The 24,533-nt window shown below is 49.0% G+C and overlaps 1 protein-coding gene across 1 annotated transcript in view; it reads left to right on the top strand.

Annotated features, from left to right (window-relative positions):
• The window catches only part of Nt5dc3 (5'-nucleotidase domain containing 3), a 56,051-nt gene extending 32,009 nt beyond the window's left edge, over nt 1–24,042 (top strand). The window contains exons 5-14 of the mRNA XM_046429394.1: nt 3,813–3,903; nt 4,523–4,660; nt 6,023–6,083; nt 6,440–6,542; nt 6,838–6,939; nt 9,564–9,645; nt 11,059–11,145; nt 12,077–12,217; nt 17,953–18,017; nt 19,675–24,042. Of these exons, the coding sequence (XP_046285350.1) occupies nt 3,813–3,903; nt 4,523–4,660; nt 6,023–6,083; nt 6,440–6,542; nt 6,838–6,939; nt 9,564–9,645; nt 11,059–11,145; nt 12,077–12,217; nt 17,953–18,017; nt 19,675–19,927 (1,123 nt within the window). The 3' untranslated portion in view covers nt 19,928–24,042. The remainder of the gene's footprint in view (nt 1–3,812; nt 3,904–4,522; nt 4,661–6,022; nt 6,084–6,439; nt 6,543–6,837; nt 6,940–9,563; nt 9,646–11,058; nt 11,146–12,076; nt 12,218–17,952; nt 18,018–19,674) is intronic.
• Nucleotides 24,043–24,533: the final 491 nt, after the last annotated feature.

The following is a 24,533-nucleotide window of genomic DNA, read 5'->3' as shown; positions in this document are numbered from 1 at the left end:
GACGGGGTGGTGGTTGGTGGTAACAACTATAATGTTGCTGACATTAAATAATGGCTAACAAATATTGAGTCTTGCTGTGAATAGGCACTGTTTTAAAATAAGGCATGCATGCGTGTGTGTGTGTGTGTGTGTGTGTGTGTGTGGTGCCTGGGATTGAACCACAGCTTTATACATGCAAGGGAAGCACCCTAACCCTGAGCTACATCCCCAGCCCAAAACAAGGGCTTCATTTGCGTAAACCCATTTGATCTTCAGAATGACCTCATGTGGTAGGCACTGTCCTTAGTCTGAGAGATGTTAAGAACCTTTCCCAAGGTTACAGCAAAAAAATGTCTTGACTGGAATTCAGACCTAAACCTTGTGACTGCCGAGTCTGTTCTTGGCTACCATGCTGTGTGGCCTTGTGTGAAGGCCCCTCAGAGCACCTCTGTCTTCACTTTCGATTGTGAAATCTCCTTTAAGCTGTACTATTAAAAATGATCTTTTCCTTTATTTTATAAATAATATTGTTATACTTGTATATTTTTGTGTATTGTTTTATTAGAAGTAAAATTGCTGGGCAAATGTAGTCATTCTAAGGCTTTTGAAATGGCTTAATTGACCTCAGAAAGATGGTACCACACTTAGCAAACTTTTAAGTTTAAAGTTGTTCTTTCACGTAAAATATTCCCATTTTAACTTCTCTTTCTTGAAACCACTTAATGTTTACACGTTGATTCCTAGACTCCTTTGCTAAAAGCTCCTGATGTTTGTCTCAGATTACACAGCAGCGGTGTGGGAGGGAGGGGGGGAGGAAGGTGAGGCCAGGTCCGTGGTTGTGAAAATCCCCACCAGATCTTTTGACTTGGAGCCTCCGTCTCTGTTTCTGTGGCCGCCTCCTGGTTTAGACACGCACCCTTCTCTCCTGGGCGATTGTACTTTTCTGCAGGGCAGTGCTTTCCTGTGCCAGCTGTTTTTTTATATAGTTGCTCATTTAGCCTTTTTGGTAATACCACTGTCCAGGAGGCAGCCACGTCATTCCCACTTACAGAATGAAGAACATGAGCCCCAAAGAGAGGAAATGACTTCTCCAGTAATTCCCCTGAGATAGCTAAGCTCATCCTTGGTCTTATGGGATTAAGAAATAAGGAATTAAAAATTAGACCAGTCTCCATGACTGTGAATCAACACACCAGGAGCTGGGATGTTGGCAGGTCACCTCAGCTTTCGAAGGTTTGGTGGTCACAGAGACACCAAGAGGCCAGAGCCAGGAAAAATAAGGTCATTAAAACCAAACCCATGGGCTGGGGTTGTGGCTCAAGCGGTAGCGGGCTCGCCTGGCATGTGTGCGGCCCAGGTTCAATCCTCAGCACCACATACAAACAAAGATGTTGTGTCTGCCGAAAACTTAAAAAAAAAAATAAAAATATTTAAAAAAATTCTCTCTCTCTCTCTTTAAAAAAAAAAAAAAAAACCCATGCATGAGGCACTGGTTCAATCCTCAGCACCACGTACAAAAATAAATAAATGAAGTTATAAACAAAAGAACAAAAAAAACCCAAACTCAGCCGGGAGCAGTGGCACACACCTGTAATCCTAGTGGCTTGGGAGGCTGAGACAGGAGGATGGCAAGTTCAAAGCCAGCCTCAGCAAAAGCAAGGCGCTAAGCCACTCAGTGAGTCTCTGTCTCTAAATAGAATATAAAAAAGGGCTGGGCTGGGGCTCAATGGTCCAGTGCCCCTGAGTTCAATCCCTGGTATACCTCCTACTCCTCCCCCCGCCAAGAAACCCCCAAACCCAGTGAGGCAAGGCAGTGATCTTTCCTGCTCCAAAACCCAATCAGGAGGTTTCCCAGATGAAAAAGAGCAAACGCCATCCAGGTGGGAGAGGCAGATGTGTGTGTAGGACAGTCACATCATCACGCCATGCCCCACAGCAACCCCTGCCGTGTCAGCACGGTGAGCACCCGCAGCCCCGAGCAGAGTCCCGCCTCACAGGGGAAGAGGAGCTCAGGCGCCCCTGCAGCTCTGCCTCTGGGTGCCACCTGCAGGAAGAACTGGCCCTGGTACCTGCAGAGTCCAGGAAGGCCGCGCGCCTTCCTCCTTAGAGTCAGAGTCGGTGTCTGTCCCCTGCCTGGCGCCTTCCTCGTGCTGCAGCCTAAGAGTAAAAGGCCTGTTCCTGTGCCACGGGACACCCCAGGGGTTTAGGGAGCAGGGATTTGCACCCGGGCAGATGTGTTCACATCTGTGCTTCCTCATCGCCTGGCATGGGGCTGGGGGAGGGGCTTTCGTTTTGATTTCACTGGTTGGGCCACAGGGTTCCAGCAGGGCTAAGTGGTCCCCACGCGCGGTCTGCTCCAGCGGGCTGTCTGCAGGGGCTCAGCTGACTGCAGCCCGCGATTTCACCACTTCTGAGCAGACTGGTGGACGCTGCCTGTTGCCACACACCTGTGCGAGTGTCTTAGTAGCATCCAAAGGACCAGGCTGGGGCTGCATCTGGGGACAGGGCATTCGCTGTCACCCAGCGTAGTGGCTTTCCTTTCTAAGGTTGGAGCCACAGCAGCTGGACTCCTGCCTGCTGCTCCTTCAAGGTCACTGTCTAGAACGATCCAGTTTGGCACCGAGGTCTTACCTGATTTCTGGAGCAGAGTAGAAGTACATGGCTCCTTTTGCTTTCGAAGGCCGGCAGCTGCAGCAGGTCGTCAGGATCAGAGGCAGAGTATAGATGAATCCACTCGAGTGTGTTTGAGTGCAGTGCAGGATGGAGATGAGGGGAGAGAGGGCCGTGGTATTTCCAGTGTGTTGCACGGCAGGCCAGAAGCTGTGTCGGATGTGCATTTCAGGGTTGGTCTGGTGGTGTCACATGCTGGACAGCCTGTGCGTGTTAGTGATAAAATTCTCAGGTGTGACTTGGCTCTTGTGGCGTAGTGTGTCTCGGCCTCTGCCTGTCCGGTTTCCTAAGGACCAGTGTTTATTTCTCAGGGGAAGGGGTAGAGGAACAGATGTTCCCCTGTGTCACTCTAGGGTGTCAAGCCCAGCTGGGCAGGTGGCACCTGCTCTAGTCACCGTGGCGGAGCTGGGGCCTCCAGAACTCATTTTCTTCCCTGGAGGTGAAGGGACTGGATTCATGTGCAGATGCCAGAGGCAGGGAGGGGCGGATCTTCCTCTTTCACATCTAAGAAACTGGCCTTCCAAGGCACATGTCAGGGTGGTCCTTCCCTCTGCAGAGGTGTCACCAAGCTTCCTCCCTCCTGTGCCCTGTGTCTCTCATCCATCTCAGGGAAGCGCGTCAGAGGGCAGGAAGATGGCTGCGATGGAGGGGAATCCAGTTTTCCTCTGCCCTAAAGTGTTAAAGACATTAAGAGGGAAAAGCTCCACCCAGAGCAAGTCCTTCGGAAGCTTCCTGTCCCCGGGTTTAGGAGCCTGGGCCCTAGAGCCGCAGAGACCTTGGCTGTAATCCTGACCCACCACTTTCTACTTTGGACAAAGTGACCTACTTTGCCTCAGTGGCCCCACCTGGAAGCAGGGATAACCACAGTGCCTCCCTCCTACGGGGGCTGAGGGACAGGTGACTGGCCAGGCGTCTTCCTGTGTGGCGCATAGTGGGGCCAGATAGCGCTAGCTGCTGCTGCCCTTCTGTTACCTGGTGGTGGCAGCAGTGGGGTCATCGCAGCAGTGCCTCTGAGGGCCTGTTGTTTGTGGCACTGACCGTGGAACGTGGCACCTCGTGGCTCCGACAGTGTCTCCGCCCTGGGTGAAGTCTCAGCGGTGGGCGGAGGGTTGGGAGTCGCCGCTTTCCTGCCCGCTCTCTAAGGCCCCATCTGGCTTTTCCAGAGGCCTCAGCGTGGTCCCCGATGAGGAAGTCATTGAAATGTACGAGGGGTCCCACGTGCCCCTGGAGCAGATGAGCGACTTCTACGGAAAGGTAACAGGCATTGTCTTCGTGAAGCCTTGGTCTTTCCCTGGCACATGGCCTCCAAGGGCTCCCCGCTGCCCCTGTGGAGCTGGCAGGGGACCCTGAGGGGGTGTGCGGATCTGCTGAGCTGAGGGAGGCTGGGGAGGGCACCACCCCGGCTTCCCCCATGGTTCTCCTTAACCGCGCTCTCCCCACCTGGGAGGCTCCACCCGCCCCACCTCCAGGCATGTCCCTGCTTTCTGAGTGAACCATGGGCTGTTGGCGCAGCAGCAGTGGCCACCCTGCATCTGTCACACTGCCAGCTGCCCACCACCTGTCCCCAGCGGGAAACCTCTGCCGCTCTGGCTTCTGGGGTCCTCTTTCCTGAGTGGAGCAGGAAGTTGGACTCAGCGCACGGGAGGGTGGGGCGGGCAGGGTGGTGGGGCTGGGAGAGGCAGCCATGGACTGCCATGGACGTCCTCCTTGTGCCCAGCGTGAGACACCACTGTGAAGGATAAGGAGCAAGGCAGACACTCTGATTGCTGGGACCGCCTCCTTTTTGTGACGAGGACTCTCAGGTGGACACCGAGGTTGTCACCGAGGAGCCTTGCCAAGGTGGGCCCCTCTTCTAACGCGTCCCCCTCTGCAGAGCTCCCACGGCAACACCATGAAGCAGTTCATGGACATCTTCTCCCTGCCAGAGATGACCCTGCTGTCCTGTGTGAACGAGCACTTTCTGAAGAACAACATCGACTACGAGCCCGTGCACCTGTACAAGGACGTCAAGGTGTGTGGAGAAGCCGCGCTTTCAGCCTGAGGAGGCGGCAGGCGGTGGCCCTCTTTCCAGGTCGGGGGTCGGGGGTGTGACTCGGTCTCTTTGCTGGGATTGCTTTTGTTTATAGTTTACAAGACACTGATAAAGATCTGCTGCATCAGGGGAAGTGGAGACCAGGTTTTTGTTAAAGCAAGAAGGGCCTCACGTTGATGTCTGGGTTTCTGGTCCTTTCTGACCAAAAGGCCAGGGCACCCAGCCACAGGGGCAGCCTGGACCTGTTCCCTCTGGGCCTGGGGCCCAAAGACCTGCTATTCACATTCTCTACTGTGGGCCTGGGCTGCTGAAGTGATGGGGGTGTTTTAAAGTTTTATTCTTTTTATTGATTGATCGATCGATTGATTGATTGACTGTAGTTGTGGATGGACAGCATGCCTTTATTTTGCGTATTTTTATGTGGTGCTGAGGATCGAACCCAGTGCCTCATAAGTGCTAGGCAAGTGCTCTGCCACTGAGCTACAGCCCCAGCCCTAAAGTTTCATTCTTAAATTGATAGTTTAAAATTGTACATTTTTGTGGGGTGCACACTGTACCCCATAAAGATGCACAGTTCTGGGGGGTGTGAGAGATTGGATAAAAGGGTTTTTTTTTTCCCTCTTGCCCACTGAAGTTCCATATGGCTGTTTGAGGCCCTGCCAAAGCCCTGCAGGAATCCAGGAGAGGGGGACATAGGGACATAGATAGGAATCTTTACATGCATCTGTACATGTGATTTATAGATTTATGTATTATAATTTATGTTGATAATTACATTTACACACATTCACTGAGCCATGTGAACTTTATCAATACTTAAAATCTTTATTTGATATACATTTATAATGTAAACTTATGCATATGCATGTAGCAGATGTTTTACTAATTACTTAATTTTGAGGTGGGGTCTCACTGTGTTGTCCAGCTGATCTGAAACTCCTAGTGATCCTCCCTCCTCAGCCTTCGAAGTAGCTGGGATGTACGCCACCACACTGGGCCTAAAATATTTGTTTTTAAAAGACACATACTTACTCACGAAAATATTTTAATTCTGTGTTTATGACTAATTTAAAGTTTTGAGACTTTATTTTGAATTGCACAGACTGCCTCTTCCAGGCAAACCTTTTGAAAACTGCATTGGAAATCGCTTCTGTCATCTCAGAAGCTTCCTTTTCTTCCCAAGGAACCACCAGACATAAATGCACTAGGTTTGGATTTGGTTTAGGGCCTGGATTGCCGGTCTTATAAAGGCAGAAGTCAACACCAGTGCTGTTACACTTGGACTGTCACCCTGGCTGGCCCAGTCCCACTTTCACTGATTCAAAATGTGTCTTTGGACAGGATTCAATTCGGGATGTTCACATCAAAGGGATAATGTACAGAGCAATCGAAGCAGACATTGGTATGTACTTGGCAGGGCCCGTGTGTTGTGTTACTGGGTAGGCATTTTACTTTGCATGCCAGGGCCTGAGCAGGGGCTGCATGTACCTTTCTGAGTGCCAAATAAGGACTCTGACCCCCAGCTTGACCTCATTCTGACTCAAAAGTGGAGCAGCTGGCAGCTGCAGATGTAGGAGGCAGGGTCTTTGTGACTGATGCACTGGGCATTCGTACCCCACCCTGAACCAAGCTTCCTTAAGACTTTTCTTCCCCACCGTGGCTGGGGCAGTCCTGGGCCCAGGTGCCCCATTTAGTAAGTGTTTGCAGACAGGCTGATTTCATGCTGACTCTGAGTGTGAATTTTTCTCTTGCTCTTAGAAAAGTACATTTGCTATGCTGAGCAGACCCGTGCAGTATTGGCCAAACTGGCTGATCATGGCAAGAAGATGTTTCTCATCACCAACAGTCCCAGTAGCTTCGTGTAAGTTTTTCTGTTTCCTCCCTTGCTTCTGGCTCACTTCGTATATATACCATTTCTGGTTTTGTTTCTCTTTTTTAAAAAAATATTTGTTTTTTAGTTATAGATGGATACAAAAACTTTTATTTTTATGTGGTGCCGAGGATCAAACCTGGTGCCTCATGTGTGCTAGGCAAGTGCTCTACCGCTGAGCCCCAGCCCTAGCCCGATGCCATTTATTTTAGTAGTTGGAAAGAAATAGTTGCAAAAGTATTTCATCCTTTGATGTTCAACTAACCTGGCCGACTTATTCTTCTAGGGACAAAGGGATGAGGTATATTGTTGGGAAAGACTGGAGGGATCTGTTCGATGTGGTCATAGTTCAGGCCGAGAAGCCAAACTTCTTCAATGATAAGCGGAGGTGAGTGATCGTTTTCCCTGGGGACTCAATTTTATTCCATTGCTATTGTAAATGGATGTGTAGTGACAAAATTCTGAGCATCTGAGGCGATAGCTTGTAGCCCTTCCAGCAAGTGATCTAGGGAGGTGGGATTAGCACTCAGCAGGCAGCTTTGTGCTGAGATGGTTCCTGTTTGGCTTGTGCTACATCAGGGCTGTGAACCCAGTTTTAAGAAAATGATAACAGTGCTGAAAAATCAAACTTTATGTCACATAGTAAACTAGGTCTTTGGGTACAGATGCGTTGTGAAGCGTAAGAAAACTATGGGGCAGGTATCTTTAAATAGAGCTCCCGTTGGTGCATTTAAAATTGTGGTTGGATCTTGCAAAACTTCTGCGACCCAGGCTTTGTATCAAGTGGAGTAAATCTCTACCATGTCTTAGTGTGTCTTCCTGCCACAGCAGCCTTAGAGATGGGGGAGTGGGGATGTTTTGGGTTATGACAGTGACTGGGGAGTGCTGTTGCTATGTAGTGGGTGGAAGTCAGGGGTATTAAAATATCTTTTAACCAGGAACAGACTAGTTGCCCTGCTAAATGTCCGTGTTGTTGGGAATTCCTACGTTAGGGTTCTAAAAATGACCCTAATGTGTTTGTGTGATGGCCTAATTTTGAAACACTTTACCTACCTTTGTGTAGTCCGTGGCTGGTGACCAGCAGCATCTGCCAGGTGTTAGAAGGTGTCCTCACGCGGGGACTTGCAGTTAGTACTGGATTCGCTGCATTCTTCTTGTGATGCCAAGTTCCAGTTTTTTGAGTGTCACTGTGACTCCCAGAGGAAGAGGGAAAAAAACCCAAAACCACATGTAGAGACTGAAAACCGTGGGGCAGCAGTTGAGAATGAAGGAAAAACTAGAGTGTGATCAGACGGACATCAACGTGGGCTTGCTGCTTGGCCACTGATAGAATGCTGTCACTGGGCCTGGGGCATAGCTGCAGCTCTGTGGTGGAGCGCTTGCCAGGCATGCAGGAGGCCCTGGGTTCACTCCCCAGCACCACAGACACAACAAGAACACTCCTGCGTTCCTCCCTAGATTCCTGCTGTGGTCAGGAGAAGGCGGCTCTCCCTTGGCCAGGAACCTCCTCTCCTCTGTGGTATTCATTCAGTGGAGGGCTGGGGTCCTGGGCTATACCTGGAGGTGAGGGGTGTCCGTAGAGTACTCCCCTCCCTTCGGTGCACCATTTATTTATTTTGCCTTTGTTCTGAATGCCTGGAATAAATGCTAAGTGACCCTCCATCTGTATCCATCCTTTCATAACATTGAGAAGTCAGAAACTGGTAACCTAGACTTCCAACAGTAGGGGATGGTAGTTTGAATAATTCAGAGCAACCATGTGAGGGGATGTTAGGCACTCGTTAAAATTGTTGTATTTAGAACGGGGCTTGGTAGTGTGCACCTGTAGTCCCAGCTGTTGGGGAGGCCAAAGCAGGAGAATTACAAGCACAAGGCCAGCCTTGGCAACATAGAGAGACCCCGTCCCCAAAACAAACACACACATAACCAGGGAAAAGAAAGAAGTGGGCATGTTTTATTACTGTAAAAAATGATGTATTTAAGAATATGTCATCACGTGAGAAATTGCTCACAAATTAAAGAAAAAGAGATGTAAATCAGTGTGCACAAAGTGACCTTGAGCTTCATTTTATGTTCATAAAAACAGGGAAAACAGTCAGGTATGGTGGTACATACCAGTAAGCCCAGCTACTCAGGAGGCTGAGGCAGGAGGACTGCAGGTTTGAAGCAACTTTGAGAGACCCTCTCTCAAAAGGGCTGGGGATGTAGCTCAGGGGAAGAGTGCTTGCCCACATATATAAGGCCTTGGGTTCGATCCCCAGTTTTAACAGAAAGAAAAAAAAAAAGGAAACTGATTTTATGTAAAAACTGAAAGACATACTGACATATTGACATGTGAAGTGTTTCTACCTGGGTACTGGCCTTAGGGTCACTTCCCTTTTCTGCATTTTCTATAGTGAGTTTTTCTTTTAATTGGGAAAATAATCTCAATAAGTGTTACTTAAAAAAAAAAAAAGAAAGTTAGACAGGCACCCACGTCCTGAGGGTGCCAGTCTCAGGGATGAGGCCTTATCTCTGTGGTCCATTTTTCATCATGAAATAGTACTTCTGGTCCTTCGACTTGTTTTCTATCCAGAGTGACTCAATTTAGTGGATGAATGTACTAAGGCAATATTTCCACAAACTTTTTTTTTTTTTGTGTGTGTGTGTGTGTGTGTGAAACAGGTTTTCTGCATGACCAAATAAATTTGGGAAATGTTTAGAAAGTATATTTAGAGCAGGACTTGTTTCAGAGCTCTCAGTAACTTTTTAAGAGGGACATAGGCAGTGTGTAGTGTTTCCTGGATTTCCTTTTTTTTTGTTTTTTCCTTTCTGAATCACCTTAGGTGGATGGTGGTTCACATGGCCTGGGGCACGTTGCACAGGCAGGGATTGTGGTGGAGTTTTGGGCTCAGGGATGTGTCAGGTGCATCGAGGGAGCTGCTTCCTGTCATCAGGAGGTGTCTGAAGTATCTCCGGGAGCAGGTGGCCTGAACTGTCATCACATGTAATGTTTCCCATTTCTGTTGTTAGACCTTTCCGAAAGGTGAATGAGAAAGGTGTCTTACTCTGGGATAAAATCCACAAGTTGCAGAAAGGCCAGATTTACAAGCAGGTATCTCTTGATCAGTTTGTCGTCTGTGTTGCTTTGCTTTGTGGCCAGCAGTCACGATAATCAATGGCTGACGTTTACTGAGGCTTGCCGGGTGCCCGGCACAGTTCGATCCCTTGAATTGACTGCTTATTAACTCGGTGGTAAAACTTAGGCTGAATGTATTTTCAAAATGCTAGTATCTAAATTAACTCAAAGTTGAATTGTTTTTAAAAACAAACTTTAAAGCATTACACGGCACATAAAATTTAAGATGCCAGTGGTAAATCTTAGAGATTTCTTGTTAAGGAGCATTAATCATGGCGTATTACTAACCCAAATTGATAATTATTTCCTGATGAGATACGTTTTTCTGTACAGTCTCAACGTATTTATAAGGCTTTCAAGGGTTTGAATGAATGATTGACTGGCTGACCCAATATTATTATGTTATTGAAGTTATTTTTTTTCCTTACATACTGATACGTTCTTGGTGGGTATGCAACAACCTTCCAGATTTGACAATAAGTATATTTTCCAGGCCTTGAAAAAATTAGATTTAGTGTAGCCATTTAGCCATTTCTTTTTTTTTTTTTTTTTTTTTAAAGAGAGAGAGAGAGAGGATTTTTAATATTTATTTTTTAGTTTTCGGCAGACACAACATCTTTGTATGTGGTGCTGAGGATCGAACCCGGGCCGCACACATGCCAGGCGAGCGCACTACTGCTTGAGCCACATCTCCAGTCCAAGTGTAGCCATCTCACGTCTAGGGAGTTAGCCTAAGAAAATTAAGACTTACACCATGAAGCCTTGCTATAAGAATGTTTATTATGAAGTAACTTACAAAATTGATAATGGTGTAAGCGTTCAACATTAGGGCACTGGTAAAAGGAATCAAGGTGTTTCACAGCTATTGTAATCACATTGAGATTAATATTTATTGATTTGGGGCTGGAGTTGTAGCTCAGTGATAGAGCGCTTACCTAGCATGCATGAGACACTGGGTTCAATCCTCAGTACCACGTAAAAATAAATAAATAAAATAAAGATATCATGTACCTCTACAACTAAAAAAATATTTTTAAAAATATTTTTTGAGTTGGAAAGTTGATCATAGCATGTTAAATATAAAAGATAGTTACAGGGCTGAGGATATGACTTATGTGTAGAGTGGTTGCCTCACATATGTGAGGCCCTGGGTTTGATCTCCAGTACTGAGAAAGAAAAAGAAAGATAGTTGTAAAGTGATGTTTACAATATGAAGACTCGAAAAATGCATTTAGTATAGAAGTCCAAAATATATTTTCTCTGAAGGTGCTTTTATTTTTTTGGTATTTCAAATAAACTATAAAAGAAAAACCAATTTTTTAGATATTTAAAAAATATTTGGGACCATCTCTGTCATATGATATACTGTCTGTTTTCCTCTTATTGCAGGGCAATTTGTATGAATTTTTGAAGCTCACTGGGTGGAGAGGCTCCAGAGTGCTGTATTTCGGGGACCACATATACAGTGACCTGGCGGTGAGCAGCACCTTTTCTCCTCAATTTGTTGGGGGACAGGTGTATTAGTCCCATTTCTTTTTTGTTTAGAAGGTCATTTTAATCCTTTCCTAAGAACCTGGAGTAGGCCACATTTTTTAAATGTCTGCCTTTTACAGAACAGGATGGTTCCGAATTGTGCAAAGGATAAATTCTTATGAGGGCAATTGAAAATGTATGCAAAGAGTTGATAAAAAAAATTTCCATTTAAATAATGATAAGAAATGAATGCCCTTGTTAACTTTTCTTTTTTATCAGTACATCATGAAACATTAAAGATGGAGCATAAAAGCTCGAAAGCCTCAGTCCAGCTCTGGCCAGCCGGTCACTCCCAGGAAACAGCCACCCTGTGCCACCGAGGCTTTTCTTGACCCTGGGTGTGATGGGAGTTAGGATTTAGCCTACACTGAGAACAAGTCTGGGTTGTTGTATTGGCTACCATCCTTGGTTCCTTGTGGAACGAGGTTTCTTTGTTGAGTGATGGCAGGTCTCTCCTTGCATGATTCCCAGAGCTCAAAGGCAAGTGGGTAACGTGAGGGTCGTGGCTCCTGCCACCTCCACTGTTGCTATGTCTGGATGTTTTGGCCTTCAGGTTGAACCTCTCCCTGGCCACATGGGTTCCCCCCACCCTCTCCCGCCAGACCCTGGTTAATGATTCCACTCCCTGTGTTTCTGCAGGCGCTGTGATTCACAGCAATTATTTCCAGAACAGAAACTTTCTTAGGGTGGAATCGTCAAAGCTTGGGGCCAAATTGGTTTAATTAAGTGTAATTCATTGAATGCAACTTGGTTAAAAACTAACCATTGGAATTAAAAAGTAATTTAAATGAATGCTTCTTGTGTCTGGCAAAGGTAATGAAATGTTTGGGTTCTGTTGAGACTGATGTTGCCTTTCTGTGATCGCTGTGATTAGGATTTGACCCTGAAGCATGGCTGGCGGACTGGTGCAATCATCCCCGAGTTAAGGTCGGAGCTCAAAATCATGAACACGGAGCAGTACATTCAGACCATGACCTGGCTGCAGACCTTGACTGGCTTGTTGGAGCAGATGCAGGTTGGGATGTCCCTCCCCCACCACCTCACTTTTTCCTTTAAGCTTCTGGCTTGTCTGCTGGTCCGAGTTATTTCACATATTTTCAGTTTAATTGTGGTTATAAAGTATGAGGTTTAAGCTGTCCTCAGTAGGCCGTAGAATAACATCTGGGGTTATTTTGCTGCTGAGGCAATTTGTCATTTTCCCTAAAGAGACCATTAAAAAAAAATGTGCAGTCATTTGGAGAGTGTTTGCAGAGCCTGCACAAATGCAGGTATTTATGATCCTCTGTCAGTGGAAATGGGGCCCTTACTTTCACCCTGAGTCACACCAGGGCTGTCCTGTGGGGTGCTGATTTGAGCAGCTCTGCTAGTGCTGCGTTTCAGTCTTTCCTCATCCGTCAGCCTGCTGTGGGACTTCTCTATCCTGGGCCTCGGTTTCCCTGTCTGTAAGGTCCTGTGGAATGTGCACTTCAGTCTAAGCTTGCTGGAAAGTGTCACAAAGCCAGAGTCAGGATCTCTGGGTCCAGCCTCAATCTGATTTTGAAGAAAATACCCGTGGTTTCTGGCCTTCTGGAGTTTGGTGGCAGTTAACTTCTTTCTGTAAATTATGTGGTCCAGTTTGGGACAGTTAGAGAGGAATGTCCTTTTTATTGGTCACATCCTGGCCTGTGGGAGCTGCTCCTCTGTTGCAACTGTGACCCCCAGTCCCCCTCCTGCACTCACCAGGCACCTCACTTTCTCCCTGGTCCGGCTGGCCTGGGCTGCTGTCCTCCTGGCAGGGTGGAGGTAGCCAGGACTCTGTGCATGTGTCACAGAGTACTGATGGTTAATCTGCATGCCAGCCACTGTGCTGAGAGCTTGCCCTGTGCACCGAGCTGACTCTTGGAGATTACGGGCACAGATGCCTGATGTCTTGGCTGACACTTCAGCTCTGGCACAGCCTGTTTAGCCCATCGGTGGCTTTGGAAATGGGCGAAGAACTGCCTCGCTGCCCTAATTGGCAGCCCGTGTTGAGGTGGCTGGGCGCTGAGCTCAGGCAGAGCCGTGGGGAGAGGCAGGCCAGGTCCTCTCGCAGGCCACTTGTTCCAAAGCGTGAGCCCCTGCACGTCCGCCAGGCTGGTTTCCGGTGTTCCCTGTCTGTCCTGGTCCTTGGCTCTTCTCTGGTGAGGCTTTATTTTGCTACTTCTACTGTGCTTGCCTGTGAGATGATTTTCTAAACACATAAGGAGTCGATTCTGGGCTAATGTAGCCGAGAGTTTGCATGTCACACAACAGCAGCTGTTCTTTCCTGTGTGCCAGCCACACCTTGAGTGCTTGCTGTATACACGATGCTCACTTAATAAAGTTGTCCCGTGCAGGTAGGTGCAGATTTTCCATTTCAGAATAGGAAACCTGGGTTTCAAGAGGTTAGTGACATGTCCAAGGTCCTAAATGACAGAGCAAGCCTTGAACCCAGACCTTGGGATGCCCATATCCGGGCCCTTGAGCACCATCCTAGTGCCTGCTGGTTCAGGGGTCTCAGGTGGAGCCAGAGGCTTTACCTTGTCTTATTTGCAGTTTATCTTTCTGTGGGTCTTAGTTTAACTGTAGTCAACTTGGTTCTGAAAATATTAAATGGAAAATTCCAGAAATAATTCACAAATTTTAAAATAACTTTTATTACCTTGTTGTTATTGTTCTGTTATTAATTACTATTATTAATCTCTTACTTTGCCTAATTTTATAAGATAGACTTTGTCATAGGTATGTACACAGAGGAAAAACAGCAGACTCTGGACTTGGTGTTACCCCAGTTCAGGCATCCCCTGAGGGCTGAGTGCAGGGGTGTTTGTGTGTGTGTGACCTCGCCTTAGTTGGAATCCAGTGACAGCAGCTGCTCATCAGATATGCAAACAACCTGTGTGTGGATGACTTCACTGCTTTGGGAACAGTCTTTGTTTTGTTTTCCTCTCTGACCTGTAAAAACAAGTTTGACAGTTAAGAGTGTAACTCAGGGGCTGGGGATGTGGCTCAAGCGTGTGCGAGGCACTGGGTTTGATCCTCAGCACCACATAAAAAAATAAAAAATAAAAAAGATGTTGTGTCCACCGAAAACTAAAAATAAATATTAAAAAAATTCTCTCTCTCAAAAAAAAAAAAAGAGTGTGACTCAGAGAAAGGAGGTGTTGGAGATATTTCTGGGACTTGGAGGATCAGTTATACAAGGCATAGGTCGGGGAGTAGGAAAAGGGAATGAGCCTTTACGGTGCACTCTGTTTCACGGGAGAGAAGGCCGAGGCCGAGAGATGAGTGACTTCCGGCATCACAGAGTCAGTGGTGGGCACCGGGCCCTGCTGAATGTAGCAGGTCTTCTCTGCGCTGGGCACTTGGGCCTTGTGTTCATTTCACCCTCGTGACTTCCAGAGCACCGAGAGCGTCACTTGCGTTTTATAGATGAAGAATCTGAGCACAGAGGAAAAACACCTTGCTCAGGCCTGGGGTGGCACTGGCCTGGGCTTGGGTGCCCTGGTCTCTGCCTCCGCACTGCGCCACCTCGGGCTCTGACGCTTTATATGATGTTGGGTCAGCGGCACCAGGTTAGAGGAGTATGGCTGATAATTTTAAATATCCCAGAGAGTGTCCATCCTAACTGTCCTCCCTGTCCCCCCACTGCCCCCGCTCCCTCAGGGTTCACCTGGAAAGGTAGTCATTTTTCCACTGATCCTGTGGCACATTTCTAGAACTCTCAATTATTTATGAAGAGAGAAAATTTTCCTTCGAGACTGGGTTTGATTTGGGGCAGGGGTAACAGTATCATTTGGAGCCGAGTCTGATAAATTAAATAGAAGCATATGATTTTTTGCTTTCTAAACAGTGACTTTAAAGAATCATGTTGCTAGCTAGCCTTGAAGTGCGCTCCACAGTGGCCACAGTTAGTGGTGGTGGGGCTGGCCAGTGGGGGGGCTGGCTGGGGCTAGCAAACTTCTGCGGAGGGCCTGATGGTAGATGTTTAGGGCTGTGTGGGCTTGGATTCTGTCACGGCTGCTCAGCTTTCCTAACAGAAGCAGCCATGGACCGTGTGTGAGTGAGCGGTTGTGGCTTGTCCTGCTGAACTCCGGTGGACACTGAAATATGAGTTCATTTACTTTCACGTGTCATGAAATTATTCTCCTTTTGCCCCCCCCCCATCTGTCCCCCTCCAAGCCTATTTGTAGGCTCCTGAGTGAGCACAGACCTCAGAGCCAGTGTCCCTGCTGTGGTGTTGCTGCCCTGGCCTCAGCTTTCCGGATCCTTCCTCCGTTGCGTTTCCCTTCGGCAGCCTTGGGGCAGAAGTTGGAGAGGCTCCATCCTCATCCTTGGCCACCCTCCAGATTCAGGACCATAGAGACCCAGGGGTGGGAGTCTGAGTGGGGTGCACCACCCGCTCCATGGCTGGGAAGCCAGGTTAGAGAGCGTGCCTTGAGCTTGGGAGATCTGCGTTGGCTCTTCTGTTGGCAGAGCCGCCTCGGGCGGGTTTCCCCGAGGGTCAGGAGTGGAGAGAACTCCCCCGGCCTCTAGCAGCTAGCTTGAGAAGGGAGAGCAAGTAGATTGACTTAGGTCATCCTCCTCCCTGTCACCAGGCAGTGAATGTGCCCTCCTGCAGGGGCGCCACTCTCTTAGTCCATGGTGACTGTACCATAGACTGGTGGCTTAAAGCAGAAGCATTTATGTCCCACCGTCCTGGAGACTGGGATCTGAGGTCCAGGAGCCAGCAGAGCTCTTGTCTGGGTGGGCCCAGCGTTGCATGGTGCCGTGCATGGCTGGAAGGTGGCCCGAGAGCTCTCTTGGGGTCGTTTTTATAAGGGTACTCTTCGCATTCGAGGCTCAACCCTCATCATTTTGTCACCTCCCCATACCCTCACGCTGGAGGCTGGGATTTCTGCTTAGGAATCTCAGAGGGCCATCAGCACCCCGGGCCATGATGCGCCGAGGGCGGGCCTGGGAGCTCCTTCCCGCTTGTGTGAGCAGTGGGCGCCCAGTTCACAGGGCAGGAGGTGGGTGTGGGCAGAGGAGAGGTGGCCTCACGTTGTGTTGGCCTGGTCTGCCCCAGGGGGGCCTCCATTCCCGTCCTCTTGTGTCTTCGGCCTCCCCCGCCGGGCAGAGGTGCAAAAGGAACTCGCGTTCATACAGTGAAGGTCCCTGTGGCGCCTGCAGATTTTACTTCTTCGGATTTGGTCTGAATCCTGTATGTCCTGGAGCTCGGTTCTGGAGTAAGTAGCTTGTTGATATCAAATGTGAAAGCTAATTCAAAATGTCCTCACAGAACCTGCTTCAGAACTCCCAGCAAGGAGAGGCCAGCGGCCTGTGCTCCTGGAACCCAGCCGGTGGGTTTCCTTTCTTTTATTTTTTTTAGATATCGGTGGACCTTTATTTTATTCATTTAGTTATATGTGGTGCTCAGGATCGAACCCAGTGCCTCACGCCTGCAGGCAAGTGCTCTACCGCTGAGCCCCAGCCCCAGCCCCACAGCCAGTGGGTTTTCAAATGGAAGCTGCTTCCAGTCGGGTAGCCCCTGACATTAGCAAGAAGCCCAGATTCCAAGCCCAGTCGAGACAGCTTTGTGTGAGTGCGGACTCTGCCTGGCGGCTGCGGGTGTCACCCTGGTGGGCCAGGCAGATGTGACAAGCACAGGCTCCCACCTGAGAAGCAGATGGTCTGCCCATTTGGCCTTTCCCTCTGAGCTCTGAGGTTACCCTGCGGTCAGGGATCCCAGTGAGCTCCACCTGTCCCCTGCGATCATATGTGCCTCCAGCTCCGTCCTCCCTGTTCCCTTCAGTCACAAGAACGTTGGAGGGAGACTTGTGAGATTCCACTGGGAGGTTGTGGGCAGCTGTCATTTTCTTTTTGTCTTTGACTCACATTTTGGCCTACCAGAAAGTCTCCTGCTCTTCCGTCACTCACGTTGAGATGTGTCATCTTGTTGCCCTTTGCCTCTTCAGATGTTAAACATCTAATAAGGCGATGTAACATTAAAGAAAAAAAACAGAACCATTTATGGTCCTCCTACCCTTGCACAAATTTTTTAAAAATTCTATGTTAATTTCTAGCACATATTTTCACATGCTTACAATTAGTGGATGTACCATTATGCACACTGTTTCAACTTAACTGCTGTGATATTGATATACATGCATGTAATGTATGAAGTAGCTAGTACATGGGAAGTCTATGTTAATATACATAATAAATAGATGTAATGGGTATATCGCACATGTGGGTTTACACATATATTTTTACATGGACATACATGCATTATTTTTATACAAGCCTTTAATTACAGTGGAATATCTTCATAATATTCCCCTCTTAATTTGCTAAATCAGGTTTCTAATGATGGATATTTAAAGCTCTCTGTGCTCTCTCTGTGTGTGTGTGTGTGCGCGTGCGCGCGCTACTGTGTTAATTTTGTAAGTGAAGAAGGCAGGGTTTCAGTTGGAGAATCTGAAAATGTATTACTTCACTGAAGTACCTGCCTCTCTCTCTTTTTTTTTAATTTAAAAAAATATTTATTTTTTAGTTTTAGGTGGACACCATATCTTTATTTTTATGTGGTGCTGAGGATCAAAGCCAGTGTTTCACGCATGCTAGGCAAGTGCTCTAGCTCTTGAGCCACAACCCCAGCCCAAGTACCTGCCTCTTAAAGACATATAATTCTTCCAAGAGCTGCCCATCAAAAAATTCTGATGAGTTTGTTTGAAACCCAAACTATCATAGTAACTGGCTTGTGTCGTGCAGGTTCACAGAGATGCTGAGTCGCAGCTGGTCTTGGAGGAGTGGAAAAAGGAGAGGAAGGAGATGAGGTGAGAGTGGCTTATTTTGAAGACGGTGACCTGTTCTGCGTGTGCTCAGCCCACGTGTTCTCCCAAGGCCATCCGAGGCATGATCGTGAACCATCCGTGGTGTGCTCCCAGGTGTAGATGTGGCTTCCCAGGTCTCCAGGATCAGCTGTCTGCTGTTGGTGACAGTGGCATTTCTTATAGGCCAGCGGCGACCTCCATTTTTCCCCTGCCCTTGCAGGGCCATGGGAGAAGGGGACTCTTCCTTCTCCTTCCTCCTCCCCGCCTCCTTGACTGTTCCATCTGGGTGCTGGTGGCCCTGTGTTGCCAAAGCCGGTAGCATGTGTGGCTGTTGGGGCTGTGATGGGGGAGGGCTCTGAGCCCCGGTGAGATCTTAGGACTCCTACACCTGGGTGTGCGTTCGTACCTATGGCTCTTGCAGGAATATGCACATAGTCAGTCATCAGAATGTTTCTAGAAGCCCCTCTGCTGTCAGAAAAGTTTGGCAGGTGTGTGTCCTAGTGGACAGTTTGCAGAGGGGCCTGTTGACAGTCGTGCTCCTTGCGAAGGGTGCTTTGTATGTGGATGCTTTTGGCAGGAACGCTGAAGAGCCTGGCCCTCCTCAGGCCCTGGGTCCAGTCTAAGGTCTGGGAAAGTGGCTGCTGCTGGATTCTAGCCTCTGAGCAGCGGGCAGCCTGGCTCCAGGGGGGGTCCGTGAGCGCAGTGGGAAAGGTGTGGAGAGGGGACAGTGTCCATGCCTCAGGCTCTGCGGGAGCCAGGGTGGTAGTGCACGCTGTCCCTCCTCCTCCCGCAGGCTGTTGGCTGGCTAGGGCTTGCTCTGACACGATTTCCTGTATCATAAAGTGTCCTGAGAGGAAGATGTGGGGCAGAGTGACTTGAGCAGGCTTGGAGCAGAGTGACTTGAAGGCCAGGCCTGGGTCACATTCCGTGGGGCATTCACTTCTAGGAACCTCAGATTACTAGACAAAGGGACCATTGACTTTGAGTATTTAATATCTTCACATTTCAACGAGATTCTTCAGTAAACGTTGGAAAACCATCTAGGTTGTTCCTCCCACAGAGACCCAGGTGGGTTCTTTTAACGTTCTGCTGTTTGGTGGTTATTGCATCTGTCGTCGCCAAGTGATGGCAGGCAGGTGACACCACTGCTGGCTTTAGTCACACAGTTGTGTAAACAGTTATACTGTTTGCTGTATTTAACTAATTTATCAACATTCCATTTTTCTGGAATATTCTGTAAGGTTCCCAGCCACAAGATGGTATGCATGTCCTTGTGTGTGGGATGTTGATTTAGACACAAATGCACGGAGGGGCAGAGGGTCCATTGTAGGAATTTGGGGCCTTGTGTGGAGCTGTGACCTTGACCGTGCAAACCGCTGTGGGCTAGGCTGGGCTGGGAGGAGGCCCTGAGGTTAAAGCTGTGTCTCAGGGTCAACAGTGGGGTTCTTAGGCTGCAGTAATTGGGAAGTGTTATCAGTCATCTCAGAGGTGTCGGATGGATGGATGGTTTTCTTGAATGGAAGTCAGGATTGTTCTAACTTCAAGTCCTGTCATTTTTTTTTTTATTAAGAGATTTTGATTTTAGTAATTGAAAAACCTTTAAAAACCTTTCTCTGCTGCTCTGTTTCCGTTTTTATTTATTTGTTTATTTTTGCTTTAGGGAGATGACCAAGAGCTTCTTCAACGCCCAGTTCGGAAGCCTGTTCCGCACAGACCAGAACCCCACCTACTTCCTGAGGCGCCTGTCGCGGTTCGCGGACATCTACATGGCGTCTCTGAGCTGCCTCTTGAACTACGACGTCAGCCACACCTTCTACCCCAGGAGGACTCCCCTGCAGCACGAGCTGCCCGCGTGGTCCGACAGGGCCACCACCTCCAGGGCGCCCCTCCTGCAGGAGGCACAGGCCAAGTAACCCTGGCCCCCTGGGGAAAGGGCCAGAAGCAGCCCGTGTCCACTGGATGGGGTGGACTCTGGGTGGGCCCAGTGGCTTTCTGAAGAGACACGGTAGGCTTTTGATGCGTTTTGCACCTTAAGGACAGGACTCCCCAGGCTGAGAGGAGCCTGCCGCCCACTGGTGCGCCTCCCTCCTCTTGGGGCCCGGGTGCAGCTTGGTACTGGAAGTCCCACTCCGCCTTGTTCTCCAGGACCTGGAACTGACCTGGGTTAGGTGAGACCGCTTGTGCCAGCAGGTCCTTTAGACGCTGCTCTGGCTCTTGCACCGTTCACCTTGGGGGCTGCAGGCCTGAGGATGCATGGAGATGCCCCGTCGGCAGCAGGCAGACACTTCAGTAGCTGCTCCTGGCAGTGCCGCTGTGAGTGGCAGAAGGTCCCTGAATGGCAGGATGCCCCGGTCTCTGGTCCTGAGGCTCTGGCGGGCCTTCCTGTGGTGTACGGCGTCCAAGAGAACCCAGCCTCCTGGAAGGACTTAGATGAGAAGGAACAAGAACGCTGTCCTCATTGTGTGCTGCTGTGACCCAGCCCAGGCCAGGCCAGGACATCTGGTACAACAGGAGATGGGAATGAGGGCGAGGGCACTGCTCTGGCTACGGTCACCTTCCAGTTGGCCGCACCTCTGCCTACTGTCCAACGAGGCTGTGAGACATCCGTGGGGCAGAAGAACCCCAGCCTTTGTGGGAGGTTCCCCAGACCCACAGGAAGCCCAGAAACGGCGCCCAAGCACTGGTCTCTCGCACTTACCGAAGGAACGAAATGGAAACAAGACAAGACCCTTGTACTGAAGTCCTACACCACAGCACCCCCAGGCTAAACCGGAATCTTGTTAGAGCGTGTTTCCAGAAACTGTCCTGCTCTGCGGGGGGACAGACAAGGTGGCTTCCTCTCTCGACAGCAACCACATGGGAGAGGTGCCGCTTTGGCAAAGGAGGAGGAAGGGGCATCCCCCAGCCACCTCCAGCCCTTGCTTAGTTCTGGTTCCTGCCCCATTTGAGTGGCTCCGGGAGTTCAGGTGGTTTCCTTTTGGTGGTTCAGGTGGGACAAGATGAGAGACATCGAAGTTAGTAGGAAGACCTGGGTCCTGAGCTGTTCTCATTTCTAAGACGGAAGCAAATGGCCATGTTCTTCTCCTTACTTCCCCCTCTGGAGGGAAGAACGTGTTATTAATCTGTATTCGTAGCATCTTTCTCTGAGCACCTCAGGGCTGTGCTGTTTTCATTGCTGATGTGGCCTGTGTGCTTCCGGCCGGTGGTCTTGTCTAGTCTTGCTGGGACTCATCTTGGGCTCTTGCTCTTTAAATCTGGAGAATGGGCAGGAACCTGGGGGGCCTGTGGAGAGCACTTGCTCATTTAGCACGTGTTGAACACCCGCCTGGCATTGCACGGGCTTCCGCCAACATGCAGGAGTCCAGTGAGTTACGTGGCACCCTGTGGCTCTGCTCATTGTGATGCGGTTTGACTTTGGTATTTGGTTGTTTAACTGTCCTGGTGGAGGTGACGCTTTAGACCCAGGTAGGCTTCTATTCCTTCTGTGCTGTAGGATGAACACCATAGGGCACAGTAGTCTGACCCTGTCTTGGGACAGTGGGCGTATTGTTGTTGGTGTCACCCAGGTGTTTCACCACCAGTGTTTTGGAGTCTGGCTTTTAAGGCAGCAAGTGATGTTCAGAACTGCTCAGTTGGGGGTCCCAAAAGGATGGGCTGGTGCTTTCTCTTGGCTTTTGATTTCTGCTTTGGAGAAGCAGAAGAGGACACAGGGGTGGCTGAGAAGCATCCGTGGCATACGGATGAGGTGCCAGGTAACAGGGTGTTTTGTTTACTCAAGAGTGAAGTAGACCTTTTTAAAAAAATCTGCTCTCTTGAATATCTGGGCTAGGTGACCTAAGCCTTGGGGCAGGGGACATTTTCTGGGAATGAATAATGAATTTTACAGATTATTCCCAGGGAGGTGGGTTTTCATTTCAGGGCCATGAGCCTGGCAGCCCAGAGATCTGCCAGGTAGCAGAGGCCTGGCATCCCTTGTACCAGGGCCACCAAACGAGGGCCTGGCAGACTCAGCAGCACAGCTCTGGGGAGCGCCTCCAGAGCAGGGCCCGGGCATTTCCCCGCTTGTTCCTCCTCCAGCTCAGTCAGGGCAGGCTTCAGCCTGTCACCGTCACGACTCAGCTGGGACCTGGCCCGCTGCACCGTGCGGCTTGTTCTTCCCCGTTTGTTCTGTGGTGTGTGCGCTGATGGAAGCGCGCGGGCATCAGAAGTGACTGTTCTCCGCCACTTAAGAGAATCAATTTGTAAAGCAAACCGTAAAATTAGTTTGAACATTTAAACTGTTGTTAACCTTGCTTAGATTGATTTTCTAAGAATTATGAGAACAAAAATTCACAGTCCAGGGGCGTCCACACCAGCTGTGACAGTCCGGCAAGGCTCGTGGCACCCATAGCAGGTGCTTGGGGAAGGCACAGCACTGAGGGTTTTCTCCAGAGTCGCTTTTATAGAGGAGACCTGGCTTTAAAAATATTTTAGGTATTTGGCTTACAGCTCCCACTTTCTCCTAACACCCCTCCCTGTCCCTCTCCCCCCACGCCTTCCTTCTCTCTTCCCCCTTCCTCCTGTCATATTTGACTCTTGAGCCCCTTTTCTGCTCTCACCATTAGTTCCACGTATCGTGTGCCACCTGCTGTGGATTCTGGCCTCTTCGGCGGAATCACTGGTTGCTTTGAGCAGTACATCAGCCCTCTTGATTATTGCAAAGGAGAAGTGAGAATCAATCTTGCCTCCTACTAATTTGGCTTTTCCTCTGTCCTCCTCTCAATAGGATTTTTAAGCGGCATTGAATTCTATTTAGCCCAATGCTCATTGGCTGCCAGAGGCCCAGACGGGACCCCATATCTAGAATACTCTTAAGACTAAATTTGGACAGATGCAGGGTTGTCTGATTATTCATCTGCCTGTTTTCCCTCTTAATAATATTGATTTCCTTTTGTACCACACTTTTTTTCCTTTAGTATTTGGGAGCTGGATTCAAAGTTGAACTAACCTTTGACACCACTGTTGGTTTAAGGGAAGGGAAGTGGGGGAGGGGAGGGGAGGGGAGGGGAGGGAAATGAAGTTCCTCTAATAAGGGTCAGAGAACTTTTCCCTTAAAGGGCCAGACAGGTACAGCTTTGCTCCTGTAGACATGGGCATGGCATGGGCATTTCGTGGGAATGGCATGGGCATGGGGGCTCTACCAAAACAGGCTGTGGGCTGGATTTGGCCCTGGGCTGTGGTTTGCCATCCCCCACTAATGGATTGTGTTGGTTTCAAGGGTGACACTCCCCTCTTGAGAGGTGCAGATGAATAACCTAATTTTGGATGCAGGTCTGGAAAGACGTTCTCTGGGTAGGTAGGGGTGCCAAGTTCCCTTCTGAGCTGCTTTCTGGGCCTGTTTCCTGGCTGGTTGGTGGTCAGACGCGATGTTTCTAGCACATATCAAGATTGCTCTGTGGCGGGTACCTGAGATACCTCTCGTTTGTTATTGTGCTTCTTGGGTGCTGGGCTGTGCTGCCCAGGTGACCTTTCTGACTGAAGGACTTAGTTCTCCAATGACAGGGTGAGCTGTTGGCTGCCTGTTCACAGCTGTCAGACCTCTAGGAATTTCCCTTGCCTCACCCCAGATCACGGCCCCTTCCTGGGGGCCTCTGGACTGCTGCACATGGAGGCACGGAGGCCTGGCCTCCCCAACCCGGGACAACCCTGTAGATCTCCCCAGCTCCACCCCTCTCAGTGGGGTCAGCCAAGCCTGCATCGAGGTCAACGGCAACCCCTCCACCCCTTCCCACAGATCCTGCATGCAGCGCCCACCTCCAGGGCACCCACCTGGGACAGTGCTCCTGTACTTAGTAGTACAAAGCTTCAACTCCAACTTAGGAGCCTTTTCTAATTGTTTAATGGAATGACAAACTGTGCCTATACAGTAACAGGCATAAGAAATGCAAATTAGGTAACTATTCTCAATGTGAATTTGCTATTTATTCTGAATGTCGATTTTACGTGTTAGTGACTTTGAACTCAACGTCAAATAAAAGTTTGAATTGTATCGCCTGGTGTGTTGCTCAGTCACGCTCCTCTGTACTGATGCTGACAAAGCCTTATGAGATTCTCGTGGATCCACAGCATTGTTTTCTCTTCTTGTGGCGGGGAGGGTGCCAGGGACTCAACTCAGGGACACTGGACCACTGAGCCACAACCCCAGCCCTATTTTGTATTTTATTTGGAGACAGGATCTCATTGAGTTGCTTAGTGTCTCACTTTCACTGAGGCTGGCTTTGAACTCTGGATCCTCCTGTCTCAGCCTTCCGAGCCACGGGGATTACAGGCGTGTGCCACTGTACCCAGTCACAGCGTTGTTTTCTAAACATGCCTTTTGTATGAGATTTGAGATAATCTCTAGTAAAAGAAATAGGAGAATTTTTTAAAAATTAATTAATTTATTTTGATCAGTTATACATGATAGCAGAATGCTCTTTGATTCAAATAGAAGAATTTTTGTAGTTAAAAAAAATATTCTTGGGCTGGGAATGTGGCTCA

The sequence above is a fragment of the Marmota monax genome, unplaced genomic scaffold, assembly GCF_021218885.2.
Source record: "Marmota monax isolate L192 unplaced genomic scaffold, Marmota_monax_Labrador192_F-V1.1 WCK01_AAM20220418_F8-fsc00051, whole genome shotgun sequence".
NCBI lineage: Eukaryota > Metazoa > Chordata > Mammalia > Rodentia > Sciuridae > Marmota > Marmota monax.
The sequence above is the reverse complement of the archived record's forward strand: the minus strand, read 5'-3'. Positions and strand labels throughout refer to the sequence as shown.